Source organism: Crocuta crocuta, unplaced genomic scaffold (assembly GCF_008692635.1).
Source record: "Crocuta crocuta isolate KB4526 unplaced genomic scaffold, BGI_CrCroc_1.0 scaffold253, whole genome shotgun sequence".
NCBI lineage: Eukaryota > Metazoa > Chordata > Mammalia > Carnivora > Hyaenidae > Crocuta > Crocuta crocuta.
In genome coordinates, this window is record NW_027529451.1 from 1,485,429 (window position 1) to 1,500,454 (window position 15,026).

Below are 15,026 nucleotides of genomic sequence, written 5' to 3' on the forward strand. Positions count from 1 at the left end.
AGAGAGATTAGGTGACATGCTTAGTTACTATCCTTAATATATAATAAACTTCTGTAAACAATGAGAAAAATATAAAATCCACAACGAGCAAGTGGACATTAGTATGAACAAGTGAGTTATGAAGAAACACAAGTAGCCAATAAACATGTTAAAAAAAAAAAGTCAACCTAGCCAGTAATGAGAAATGGAAACGGTTTTTTTTAGAAATGTAAATTAAAATTTTTTTAATGTTTTATTTTAGAGAGAGAGCATGAGCAGGGGAGGGTCAGAAAGAGAAGGAGACAGAATCTGAAGACAGGCTCCAGGCTCTGAGCTGGCAGTCAGCACAGAGCCCGACGCGGGGCTCGAACCCACGAACCATGAGATCATGACGTGAGCCAAAGTCGTACCCTTAACTGACTGAGCCACCCAGGCGCCCCTAGAAATGTAAATTTCAAACCTATGTAATTCTTCCTTTTGCTTAACAAATGACCCTGTCCCCAAACAAGCGAACAATCTGAAGATCATACAGTGGAAACATTGGGACAAGGGGGAGCTGTCCTATCTTTGGCTAACGGCCCTCCCCTGGTGGGATATGGTACACTCAATAGCAGTAGCTTGAGAAAGAAAAAGAAAAAGGCAAACATCACAACAGGGAAGTTAAATGAATAAGCAGGTCGCAAAGAAGAGGTGCGGTTTAAGTAACGGGGGAATGTTTTATTTACATGGAAGGATTCATAATTCCATCGCCAAATGATCGGGGTCCAATTGGATGGAAACCTCAAATACTGTGCTAACTTCATGTCCTATCCCAAGTTCATAAAACCAGGTTCGATGCAAATAGAACAGACCCTTGTTTCTGCTTCTTCAGGCACATGTAGAGGAGTCTGAGTTCTTGGTTTTCTTTTCGACCAAAAGTTAGAGGCCAAAACCCTCTAACTTTGGTATTTGAACTTTTATCATTCACATTTTGTAACAAACTTGCCTATGCTGTGAGTCATGGTTTTATGCAAAATAGAGCTCATTAGAATGCCATAAATGTTAGCAGAATTCCCCTCAGATTACTTAGGAAGCAGTGCTTAATGCTAGATTAATAAAATACCGTATTAAGCCACTTTCTGACTGTCTCCATTAAGAATCAGTATTTTTCAATGAGTGATTTCATATAGTCCTAATTTCAAATGAGGTAAAGCATCCGGAAAATTATGGCAAGACTGGACTCCACTGTAGCTGATATTAAATAACTGCAGAAAATAAATTTCCATGTGAGTTAATGCAAAAATAAATTTATTAAGCATTCTGACTGGAAAAGACTGCATACTGACAACATGACTCTTATCTGAAAATGCTAGTCTGCTTGCTTTTAAGAAAATAAGTTCAACGTTCTTATTCCTGTTCATTTAAAGAATGGCTTTATTAGGGCACCTGGGTGGCTCAGTGGATTGAGCGTCCAATATCGGCTCAGGTCATGATCTCACGATTCACGGGTTCGATCCCTGCGTTGGGCTCTGTACTGACAGCCAGCTCAGAGCCTGGAGCCTGTTTCAGATTTTGTGTCTTCCTCGCTCTCTGACCCTCCCCTGCTCACGCTCTCTCTCTCTCTCTCAGAAATAAATAAAACACTAACAAAAATTTAAAGAATGGTTTTATTTTCAGAGGTTAACTGACTTCCTGTACTGCATAACAATAATATTGCCTATTTTTCAAAGAAGAAAATATGAATTTTTGCCCTTTAAATTAGGCTCCTAAAGCAAGCACTTAGCTCCAATGACTTACATACAACTTTACCATGGTCTCACAATAAAGGGACTTTAGATTTCTTAAAATCTAGTAGTCTGATCTCATAGCAAAAAAGAGGTGGGGGGAAGGATCCTCTTTTATTTTGTCCACAAATAAAGGAGTCTAAAGTGATAATTTTCTCAGCTGAGTCCATTAACCTGCACTAAGCATGTGTGTATGGAGTAGATTTCTTTTGCAAATAGAACTACTGTTAGTTTCTACACTGGAAAACAAATGCTGGGAAGCAAAAACTCCCTCCTCCACTGGGAGGCACCTGCGGATTCTGCAAGAAAAAACATCTTGGCTTCTACAAGATCAGCTGAAAAGCTGGCTCAATAGAACTGTCCTGGCGTGAGCCTAGATGCATTGCTCCCTTCTGGAGATGAGCTGAGTTGGCCTTCGGGGTTCTGCTCAACAATAAGATAGTCTGGACTCTCTTGGACCAAGGGGTCACAGGCTACAGTCCTTGGGCCAAAGTGGGCCTGCAGCCTGTTTTGTAAATAAAGTTTTGTTGAAACAAATCCAGCTCGTTTATGTATAGTATGTGGCTTTTCATGCTACAGTGGCAGAACTGAGTAGTCTGCGCTGCCAGAGATATTTACATCCGGGTTTTTTGTTTTTTGTTTTAATTGCTGAGCCCTGCTGTATAGGAATCTGGGATGGATGGTCACTTCTGGACTCTCTGGAACCAACCTCATAGCAAGGGAAATCCATCAAATCGTCCATCATTACACTAAGTTTTGCCATTTTCCTATGTCTCAAAAGGTTATGTTCTTTGAGACTATCTAGAGTATTTTTCTTTCTTTCTTTTTTTTTTTAATGTTTATTTAGTTTTGAGAGCGAGACAGAGCATGAGCAGGGGAGGGGCAGAGAGAGAAGACACAGAATCCGAAGCAGGCTCCAGGCACTGAGCTGTCAGCACAGAGCCCAATGCAGAGCTCGAACCAAGAACCGTGAGATCATGACCTGAGCCAGTCAGCCACTGAACCGACTGAGCCACCCAGGAGCCCCTATCCTAGGAGTTTTTTAAAATCCTGATGTCCATGCCACTCCAGACCAGTTAAATCAGAAATCTCTAGGTACAGACACAAAACTCCATATTTTTGTAAAACTGAGCTGAAGTTGAATGCTTAACCGACTGAGCCACCCAATCACCCCTGGAGTATTTTTCTAGTGGGCAAATTATCATGGAGTATAGAGGCACTCTTGTGTGGCACTTGATCTCACACTATCCTGTATCAGATGGGGGTGCTTTCCCTAGGTTTGGCAGTGTGGCTACCTGCTGCCCGATCTCTACGTCCTCACACATGCCTGTGCCTGCAAGGATTTATACTTCATTCCTTCCAGCTGAGATTCCTACTCATTGGCAAACACGAAGGAGACCGCTAAGGTTGATGTGTACCAATTTTCCACTGAATGACCAGGTTTATGACACAGAATAGGTGCGATTTAAGTGGGAAAGAATTTTCCCTGGGTTGGATGTGGAATAAAAATGGGAGTGCGCATTTTCTGATGCCTGTTAATGAGGAAGAAAAAATAGGAAAAGAGGAGATGTGGTTCTGAAGCCCTCACTTCTTACTTGGTGTGAATCGTTCTGGTCTGTTCGGGTACTCCATCTTTTTGCTGCACCAGGAGGTCCAATGTAGGTGGGTCTAAAGGGAGGGCAGTGATGCTGAGAAAGGTAGTGTTGTGGTCAGTAAGAGGCCTCCAAGCTTCCAGAAGGCTGACTGGCAACTTTAATTTCTCAGGTCTACTGGGGAATGGATTCTTGGAGTATTTGTCCTGTATGTTTGCTACTAGGTGAGGAGGTGACATGAATGGATTGTCAAAGGTCAAGCTGTACTCCTGACACTCAGAGGTCTAGGAGTATTTGCCCTGCTGTCATGGTAACCACAAGAACAGGTGTGGGCTTGGTGCCAGGCTGGAAGGCAGGTAGCAGAGATTATAAACTGACAGCCCACGGGGTTGATTGTAGTCAGCAGACATATTTTGACTGGCCCATGAGTCTTTGGTATTTCAATAAGTTAACTGTTGACATTTATGGGGGGTGGATATGTCACTTAAAATCTGGATTGCCAACTTCTTTTGAGAAGTTGAAGTCTCTGGGTATTCTGGGCTTCTTCCCTACTCTATGTCCGTGATCACTGGAGAGGAGGAATGGCTTCTCTGCAGAGGGAACCTGAGGACCCCAGTTTTGTTTGTTGTTTTCCCTTCCACTGTTCCTAGCATTGGCGTCATCTGCCTGGCCTCTGGGGCCTTTGAGTTTGCAACCCCTGTTCTATGTGTTGCACCAAGAATTCACTCTGTTGCAACCTTATGTTCCTTGGGGGTCATTCTGTCTCCTCTGCTCCTTGCTAAGAGTTTCTACCTCATTTACCTGATTCAGTCTAATCATATTCCATTCTGACTCTATTGCTAACTGGAATAAACAGCCCATTTGGGGGAAGGTGCCCAGACTCTAGTCATTAAGGATGTAGAGCCATTTCTTATACTGACCTGAATGAATGTAAAGAGGCAACATATCTCATGTGCAAGGGTTATTTATCTTAGGATGGCTAAAAACAAGAAATCATCATTTCTTCACAATAGGTTTCTGCAGCTCATAGTTTCTGGAGAAGATAAAAGCTCACTGTTTGGGATGTATCCATAGGATATATCTGCATTTAGCCTTACTTGATGGTTGGGAAATAATGTTGGGAAGAGTCTTAGGTTGGCCTCTTAGAAACCTTGTATTTCTTTTCAGGTGGAACAAAAAATGGAGACATGCAAAGAAAATTTTAAAAAAGAGATACCTGTCATACTGTTGGGAGTCATAGGTTAGTAATCATTCTGGACCCTTTTTTTCACTGACACCTCCTACAAAGAAAAAGACAGAAAGAATACCACAGGTTATAACCTGGATCTTCCATAACATTTTTGTTTCAAACAATATCATGTGCATTAATTAGCCTGAGGCAATTTGTTCCTCTCAACTCACAACTAGGGAAATTGAAACAGCAGTGGGCTCTTGTGATATGTGTCAATTTACAAGATGTTTTATTTTAAATCTCAGGGTTTCTTCTGTAAATAGGTCTTTAACATATTTTAGTCAAGATCACATGTCTGTTTTTTCCATCTCAAGTTTCAAGGACACTATCAGCACACTGACTTGCTGCTTTTCCCGAGTGGCAAAGACATCTTCAGTTGAGATCTTTGCTTCTCAAAGTGAGAAGCGTCAATCACATGTTTGGGTGCTGGCCTCCAATCCCTGCTTCTGGTTCTCCCTGAGGCCAAGCTGTGTCCCTTTCAAGGGTTTGGCTCCTCAGTCCTCTGTCACTTGCAACCAAGAGTCTTGACTAATAACTGATATTAAAATAGAACATTAATACACGTGTCAAAATAGTTTTGTCCTTTGTATGATTTCAAAGATGAAACTATAAAATCCCAGCTATGTTCTTGCTATACCATCACTTAATATCTTTGTGGTCACAACTATATGATCAACTAATCTTAGACAAAGCAGGAAAGAATATCCAGTGGAAAAAAGACCGTCTCTTCAACAAATGGTGTGGGGAAAATTGGACGGCAACATGTACAAGAATGAAACTAAACTGTTTTCTTACACCACACACAAGAATAAATTAAAAATGGATGACAAACCTAGATGTGAGACAAGAAACCATCAAAGTCTTAGAGGAAACTACAGGCAGCAACCTCTGACTTCAGCTGCCCAACTTCTTATTAGATGCATTGTCAAAGGCAAGGGAAACAAAAGCAAACATGAACTACTGGGATTTCATCAAGATCAAAAGCTTCTGCACAGTGAAGGAAACAATCAACAAAACAAAAAGGAAGCCTATGGAATGGGAGAAGATACTTTCAAATGACATATCTGATAAAGGGTTAGTGTCCAAAATCTGTAGAGAATTTATCAAACTCGGCACCCAGAAAACAATCCAGTTTAGAAACAGACAAAAGACATGAATGGACACTTTTCCAAAGAAGACCTCCAGATGGCTAACAGACACATGAAAAGATGCTTAACATTACTCATCATCAGGGAAATACAAATCCTAAACCATGATGAGCTATCACCTTCTACAAATTAACAACACAAGAAACAACAGGTCTTGGCGAGGATGAGGAGAAAGCGTAACCCTTTTGCACTGTTGGTAGGAATGCAAACTGGTGCAGCCTCTCTGGAGAACAGTATGGAAGTTCCTCAAAAAACTGAAAATAGAACTAACCTATGATCTGGCAATTGTGTTATTATGGATTTACCCAAAGAATACAAAAATACAGATTTTTGAATGAGTACATGCACCTCAATGTTTACAGCAGCATTATCATCAATAGCCAAACTATAGAGAGAGCCCAAATGTCCACTGACTGATGAATGGATTAAAAAAATGTGCACACACTCAGGGCGCCTGGGTGGCTCAGTCGGTTAGGCGTCCGACTTCAGCTCAGGTCATGATCTCATGGTTCATGGGTTCGAGCCCTGAGTCGGGCTCTGTGCTGACAGCTAGCTCAGAGCCTGAAGCCTGCTTCGGATTCTGTGTCTCCCTNGAATGAAATCTAGGGGCACCTGGGTGGTTCAGTCAGTTAAGCATCTGACTCTTGATTTTTGCTCAGGTCATGATCTCACTGTTTATAAGATGGAGCCCTGCTTGGGCTCTGCATTGACAGAATGGAGCCTCCCTAGGATTGTCTCCTCCCTCTCTCTCTACCCCTCCTTCACTTGTATTCTCTTTTTCTCTCAAAAGAAAAAAACTAAAAATTTTTCTTTAAAATTTTTTTTTCAACATTTCAAAAAAACATTTTTTTAAAAAAAAGTATGAAATCTTGCCATTTGCAACTATGTGGATGGAGCTAGAATGAATTATGCTAAGTGAAATAAGTCAATCAGAGAAAGACCAATACCATATGATTTCACCCATATGTGGAATTTAAGAAACATAACAGATAAACATGGGAGGGGGAAATGAGAGAGAAAGGGAAACAAACCACAAGAGACTCTTAATGATAGAAAACAGGGTTGATGGAGAAGTGGGTGGGGATGGGCTAGATGGGTGATGGGTATTGAGGGTGCCTGTTGTGATGAGCACTGGGTGGGTGTTGTATATAAGTGATGAATCACTGAATTCTATTCCTGAAACCATATGCCACTGAATGTTAACTAAATACAATTTAAATTAAATCTTTGTTTTCAAAATTTTAATTGAATAGGCATATGAACTACAGACAGGTATTGTGTGTGAAGTAGAAATTATCCAGGAACAAGAAAAAAAATCTTATTAAGGCTTTGAAAATATTGTTGTCACCACAAAATTTAGTACTTATTTTCCTATTTAGTACTGTTCTTCAGTATTGCCAGTACTATTACTATACGATTGCCATTGCTGTAGCATGAATAGTCTGCTAGCATTACTATTACTATAGTACTTTAGCATACAGTAATGTTTAGTGCTATTTTCCTTCAGTGACCTCTAGAGTCTTATTAGGTAATCTCAGGAAAGTCTAAGAACCCTCCAGAAGAGGCAGGTGTTTGGGGCCTCCTTTCCTGACAGTCCTATGACACAGTGTGGGGTTGGCAGAGTGCTCTGTACTGAGTGGACACATGGAAGGTCCCCCAGAACCGGGGCTCACCAGCTGGTCATGGGGTCAAAGGAAAAAACAAAGTCCAAAAGGCTTAAAAATAAAGAAAGCTGTGGGTTTTGTTTGTTTGTTTGTTTTCCTTCCTGACAAAAACAAACTTGGTGAAGGATCTTACTGAGAAGATGAGTGAGGAAGAAGGGTCAGGTGGTACTGTGTGGGGAAAGGCATAGCTAGTAAAGGACTGGCAAGCAGCTCTGTCCAGAAAGGGCTGAGTCACAGTCCGTATATCATTCATTAAGCAAGTCCAACCACTCATGGGCAAGGAAGAGTCTTCATTTAGACTGTGCGGGTCTGTGTCCTGGGGCTCTCAAAGTTGAAGGTCTTCCCACACCAACTGAAGGAGAGAATGGCATTCAGTTTAGTCTCCTAGGCAAGCACTACTCGAATTAAGAACATTCCTTTTATGCGAATCATTCATTTATTCGGTTGGTCAGTCCAAAGGCCTTTATTGAGGGTTTACTCTGCTCATGCCATCCCCTCGGCTTTGCCCAAAGACAACACCTCGGCCTGTCCACATGGGGCTTCTATGGGCTCAGCATGCTTCCGCTGCGCCACTCTGCTCACCACAAGTGACTTCTAATCCAACACAGAGAGAATAACACAAAAGTGGATTCAGGTTTCCCCTGAAGTGTCTGTTCAGAGCAGGACACAAAAGAAGCAGAGGTCAGTTCTGGAAGTGAGGCTATCTAAGGGCCAGATGACTTTCCAGGGGAATTCTACCAAACCTTTAAGGAAGAGTTAACACCTATTCTCTTGAAGCTGTTCCAAAAAATGGAAGTGGAAGGAAAACTTCCAAACTCTTTCCACGAAACCAGCATTACCTTGATTCCAAAACCAGACAAAGACCCCACTAAAAAGGAGACCAGTTTCCCTGATGAACATGGATGTAAAAATCCTCAAGATATTAGCCAACCAGATCCAACAATACATTAAAAAAATTATTCACCACAACCAAGTGGGATTTATACCTGGAATACAGGGCTGGTTCAATATCTGCAAAACAATCAATGTGATTCATCACATCAGTAAAAGAATGGATAAGAACCACATGATCCTCTCAATAGATACAGAGAAAGCATTTGACAGAACACTGTATCCTTTCTTGATAAAAACCCTTAAGAAAGCAGAGTGAGAAGGATCAGACCTCAAGATCATAAAAACCATATATGAAAGATGCTAATATCATCCTCAATGGGGAAAAACTGAGCATTTTCTCCTTTAGGTCAGGAACATGAGAGGGATGTCCACTCTCACCACTTGTTATTCAACATAGTATTGGAAGTCTTAGCCTCAGCAATCAGACAACACAAAGAAATAAAAGGCATCCAAATCGGCCAGGAGGAAGTCAAACTTCCATTCTTCACAGATGGCGTGATATTCTATATGGTAAACCCAAAAGATTCTACCAAAAAACTGCTAGAACTAATGCATGAATTCAGCAAAGTGGCAGGATATAAAATCAATGCACAGAAATCGGTTGGATTCCTATACACCACCAGTGAAGCAACAGAAAGAGAAATCAAGGAATCGATCCCATTTATAATTGCACCAAAACTCATAAAATACCTTAGGAATAAATCTAACCAAAGAGGTGAAGAATCTGTACACCAAAAACTATAGAGAGCTTCAAATCTTGGCATTTGCAACTATGTGGATGGAACTAGAGGGTATTATGCTAAGCGAAATTAGCCAGAGAAAGACAAATATCATATGACTTCATTCATATGAGGACTTTAAGACACAGAACAGATGAACATAAGGGAAGGGAAGAAAAAACAATGTAAAAGCAGGGAGGGGGACAAAACATAAGAGACTCCTAAATATGGAGAACAAACAAAGGATCACTGGAGGGGTTGTGGGAGGGGGAGGGGGCTAAATGGGTAAGGGGCATTAAGAAATCTACTTCTGAAATCATTGTTTGAAGAAGGCACGCACACAAAAAAGGAAAAATATTCCATGCTCCTGGATAGGAAAAAGAAATATTGTTAAAAAGTCAATAGCACCCAAAGCAATCTACATATTCAATGCAATTCCTATTAAAAGAACAGCATTCTTCACAGAGCTAGAACAAACAATCCTAAAATTTGTATGGAACCAGAAAAGACCATGTGGGGCTCACACTCCTGAACCATGAGATCATGATTTCTGAGCCAAAACCAAGAGTTAGATGCTTAACTAACTGAGCTACCCGGGTGCCCCTAGCCAACTTGAGTTTTTAAAGCTTCAGAGCTATTGAGTGAAAGCAGACCAGTCAGGGGGCTACGGCAGGTGGAGGGGAGCGATGAAGTGGACAAGAACCAGGGTAGCGGCAGCAGAGAGCGAGGGACTCAAGTAACATTAAGGAAGCAGAAATAATAAGACCCTGTGATGAATGTGATATGAGCATTTAATACTGGGATAAACACTGGGGATACAAGTAGGTTAAGACCAGAGACTCCTGGCTCTCAAGGAATTTCCAATCCATTTAACAAGCTGGCTGGGAAGGTGGAACCCAAGGCCAGGAGCAGCTAACTGTATAAGTCAGATGTGTGGTGTGCCAAGAGGCAGCGTGGAAAATCACTCAGGGCTGCGCCTTCTTCTGCCCACTTCATCTCAGTCCGATGCCATGTCCCTTAGGTGAAACCTGTTCCCCTTGGAAGAATGGAAAAGTGGGCATTTACCTCCAAAACCCTGAAAAAATGCATTTATATTTAAAAAAGTACAAATGATGGAGAAATTGTTATTAAGTTCTCGGAAACTGGAAAGTAAAAAGAATTATGACGAACATGTAGGAAGTAGGTCCAGGGACTCTGGGAGACATTGGGCTCCATGCAACCCACTGTGAGCTCAAAGGCCATCTTGGGCTGCATGGATGGAAGCATAGCCTACAGGACAAGCCAGGCCATGTTTTGGCGGCTACATTTTAAGAGAAAGCCTCACTGTCGAATGTCCAGGCTGATGGAAATCATGTCCTAAGGAAATGTTGAAGGGAACCTAGAAAAGGGAGGAGTCACATGAAGGTTAGATAAAGGTCTTCGAATATCTGAGGAGCTGTCATGTGGAAAGAGTTAAGCGCGTCAGTGGATGGGATGGCTGCAGAAATGCTGCGGGTGCCCTTAGGTGGAAGAAGATGTACATCTCTAAGCAGGTGCACCTTCTCTAGACCTTGGGCTGCATTTTGTCCTCTGGACAGATTAAGCCTCCCTTGAGAAGACCATGGTCTTTATCCTGTAAGAAAGCAGGTGCCAGTGTGTGGTATGGTTTGGAGACACATTAAAGCTCTATTCCTTCCCCTTAAAATTCTTCTCTAAAGCTTTATTTTTTTTTATTTTTTATTTTTTACAAATAGTTTATTGTCAAATTAGTTTCCACATAACACCCAGTGCTCATCCCCATGAGTGTCCTCCTCCATGCCCATCCCCCCTCCTCCCTACATCCATCAGTTCTCAGTTTTTGTCAGCATTCAAGAGTCTCTCATGGTTTGCCTCTCTCCCTTTCCCCCACCATTTCCCCCCTTCTTCTCCCCCTTGGGTTCTTCTCTAAAGCTTTAGTCCCTTACCTCAGTGGATCTCAACTGTTTGGGGGCAGGTCCTGTCTCCTCAAAGAACATAATGAAAGTTACAGGTCTCTCCTCTTGAAGGATGGGTAGAAGGGAATTCACAGCCCCCAGCCCCCAATAAATCTGTGGGTGCCACACTGAGCTTTGGCATCAGGCTCTGATCACTGTTAAAATGCAAAAGCTCATGGGGAAAAAAAGCACAATACAATCTATTGAATAGAATGAAAAGGAGATGTGCAAGCTATTTTTGGTCAGGGGCAAAGGGAACAGTACCTACAAGCAGTGCGTCCATTTGTGGGTGGAGGAAGATGAGTTTTGGAGAAACAAGCCTGGAGGTTAAAGAAGAATCCTCCAACACAAGGTTTGAGGCCACATCATTTAGTCATCAGACACCATTGCAACTCTGAATCATTTGAGATGAATTATGCATGTTGTCTGCCCCTGGGGGGCTTAGGTGATGAACAACCTGTACCTCGGGCAGAAGAGTTGACCAGAGGGATAAAAGACTTGTTCGGAGGCACTGAGGAGAATGTGATTAATTATCTGTATGAGGAGGACTCACAGTGATATTTGGCTTCCATCTGAAAAATGAGTCAGGATATTTTCCAGGTGGAGAATAAAAAGCATGGCTCATGAACAACCAAAGAACAAAAGTTACAGCATCTTGTTACAGTGTATATGATGTGGGATGGGGAGTAGAAAGGATGTGGACAAGAATGAAGCTGCAAATGTAGTTTGGGGCCAGATGATGAAGGGTCTTGAAAGGTTCGCTGTGGACTTCAGACTTCATCGTAAGGGAAAGAGGAAGTTAGGGAAGGTCCCACCCAATTTGAGAACGAGAACTCTGCTGTCGTGTGGGGGAGGAATCCTCAGAAGGCCTAACCCCTTTGGTGGCACCTCTTTGTGTGGAATTGTTGCTATTTTCCTATCATAGTGTTCAAGCTAGAGTAGGGTCAGAGAGAACATCCCTAACTCCACCTTGTAAAACTCCAGTACATTCCCCCAGACTGCACACCTCTTTGTCCTCTTGTGTTTCCACCCCCCACTCTAGAAACTACTACATAGAAGGGACAACTGTAAAAATCACCCCTTGAAAAATATTTCCATATGGACCCACTGAGTCATTGCTTATACAGTCTGTACATAAATTAACATGAAATGCCACATCCCACTCATGTCTTTACATCAAGGGGACCAGAGTATCATGCATCCTGATCCATCAGAGCTGTGAGATACACAGGGCTTATCACTAACGCCTGAACAGGTGCTTCATGGGCAGCCCAAGGAAGCCCCGAGGGCCCTGGAGGGTGGGCTGTGGCTAAAGTTCATAGGCAAATCTGTTGCTTCAGTTTAAAAGGTCAGATGTCCAAGTGTTAGGTTACCATAGACACTTAAGCTGAGATCATTAACCTCAAGAAGGCTCTCAAAGGACAGACTCCCCCTCTTACCTGGCATTGAACAGACATGGATAATCTATTCTTCTTAAATAAAAGGGTTTTAGAGGTCACGGCAATAGGAGCAGAGGACAATGCTTGGGGATGTATTTTAAAGTTGTATTTACATAGCCAGCAGCTGTTTTTACAGTTGGTAACATGGGGCATTGCGCACTGCTGCAGTCTATGGGATGGGGTGAGGGGCTCTGTCCACACTGTGGCCTTGCCACTGCCCTGTCGGTGGCATCCAGAAACACAGCTGGGTGAGAGCAAATGGCTGCACTTGAGAGTGGGATGCACCTCATGCAAGGAGGGCAGTGAGGTTGTGGATCTCCATCGGGTGCCTTGTACCCCCCACTTTGAACATCCTCTGCCTCCTGGAGTTTTCCCTTTCTATCTCCTCCCCCACATAGGGAAGGGTCTGTTTCCATCAAAACTTTGACTCTGGCATTTGGGAAGCATTTTTAAGAACAAGTTCAAGATCAGGTAGAGAGGAAAGACTCCAGGACCAGGCATCATCCCACATGGTTCAGAGTCTCAACTCAGTAGCTTGGCCATCTCAGACAGGCTCCTCACTTCTCTTGAGTCTCATTTGTAAAATGCTGTCACAATTCCTAACCTTCAGGGTTACGATGAGGACCATGGGGATTTGAAAATCCTTTGTAGATTTAAAAGTAAGACCTCAACATAAGGTATTAGGTTTTGTCATTATCGTAGTCCCCATTCTTATGATCTTTTCTCATGTCTTGGCCTGGCCCAGTCATCCCTGAGACATGGGAAATTGGAACTATTATCTGGCCTTTACTTTGAGGGTCTGTGAGGTGATATAAAGACTCCTAGTAACACAGAAGTCCACTTCCCTAAACCCCATCATCACCAAGATAAAACGGAGGTGAAATTTCTCCTCTCTCCTACCTGCCATTCTCCTTTTTCCAGACTTAATTTTAGCTTTTGGGATTTTTTCTTCCTTTCGAGTCACTTTTCACGTACATCTAAATTCGTTATGGAGGACAAAGAAGGTTGGGTATCCAGATGAATTTGTCCCCAGTTCTAGAACTTCCTGAATGCAGCCCCAGTTGTCCTTTCCTGAGGTCTTTGCATTTTAATAGTAGATCTAGTATCCAATGAAGTGAATACATAATGGTCAAGTTTATGGATTATAGTAACAAAAACTCAAATAGAGGAGAACAGAGGCAAGGTGTGTTCAAATCCTATCACTCTGTGATCTACCTTTTCTGCTTGGTAAAGCCAAGCCTATTTGGCAGTGTTGTGTTAAAAAAAAAAAAAAAAAGTCAGGAAGAAGAAATAACTTAAAAAGCCAGCACTGTGAGACTGGGAATGGAGCTAGTTAAAAAGAAACACAAGGCTGTGATCGAGATGGGGAAAAATACAAGCTCACAATTGTGCTGTGGCCCAGACGTTAGTCTGAGTGGGTCACCTTGAGGGGCAGGACACAGGGGTAGTGTCCTCTGCTGGATACAGTGGGCAACTAGGGCCCTACACAGGAGACCTCAGCAAATGACTACTGAATGGGAAGGCTATAACGTTCATTTGAGATTTTCAGCAGTCACTGTAAGCGTTTTGCCTTTGGGGGGGTGAGACAACACAACCAGGATCCGTGATGGAGCTCAATTTGCTGTGGCTGATTTTTTTGTTGTTCTCGGTTAGATAATTAGCCTTTATTTCCAACACACCTACCCCTTTTCATTCAAATCCAATGATCTTGTTGTGAGACTCATTTCTGCCCTTCATTTTAACCTATGTCCTTGCCAAATCCGTGTCCCTTCTCTTCCTCTTCCATTCTCTTTCTCCTCCTTCTCTCTCAGACAAAGTCACCAAGCACGGAAAGCATGTGGGCCCTGCCACTTACCCACAGAATGACACAGGGGATGTTCAGAGTCAAGAGTCAATGATCTCAGCATGGGGACAAGGTCATCCACCTCAACGTGGAATGTGACGCGCAGTAATATTCTTCCATCCTTGTGTGCTAGGATCTGGGGCCACAGCCTGAGTAAAATCCCGTTTCTGCTTTGAGGACAAGGTCGCCAGTGGTAGGAGTGGGGTTCTTGGGGTCAGACTGGGCTTTAAAACAAACCAAAAAGCCCCCTGTGCATCGAAAACAATCTGCTGTATTTACTGTATTGTCACCCTGACTGGAGCTTGGAACAATTTGTAACCACATAATGTAGTGATTGAAAAGTCACCAAGAAAAAAGCAGCCAGTACAAGTTTTATGAGAATCAACCCGATGGCCTGCTATGCTTATAGAGCACTTTCCTCTAAGCCACCTTTCTCTGCAGGCAGACCATCCTCTCTGAACGCTCCTAAGAATGGAAGCAATTCTCCTAAGAGGAGGCAGATGGGTGGTTTGAGGAAACGTCTGACCGCGCAGGAGAAACAACTTCAACAGTGGTGCTGTTGGCCAAAGCAAGCCGTTAAAACTGCCTCTACTGACACCTGGTGGAGAGAAGGGTGGTTTCCCTGTGCCAAGGAAAATAAAGGACGTGTGTGTGTGTGTGTGTGTGTGTGTGTGTGTGTGTGTGTGTAAGGGATTGGAAACAAACTCATCACAGCAGGGGGATTAAATAACTCCTGAGGAATGAGGGTACCACACAGAACCACCAGATGCTTGAATATATAATTGTGGTTAGGTGACTCACT

At 42.7% G+C, this 15,026-nt stretch overlaps 1 protein-coding gene across 1 annotated transcript in view; it reads right to left on the bottom strand.

Moving 5' to 3' along the window:
• The window catches only part of THRB (thyroid hormone receptor beta), a 393,077-nt gene that overhangs the window by 104,109 nt on the left and 273,942 nt on the right, over positions 1 to 15,026 (bottom strand). The window contains exon 4 of the mRNA XM_077760723.1: positions 4,551 to 4,614. Coding sequence (XP_077616849.1) covers positions 4,551 to 4,572 — 22 coding nt within the window. The 5' untranslated portion in view covers positions 4,573 to 4,614. The remainder of the gene's footprint in view (positions 1 to 4,550; positions 4,615 to 15,026) is intronic.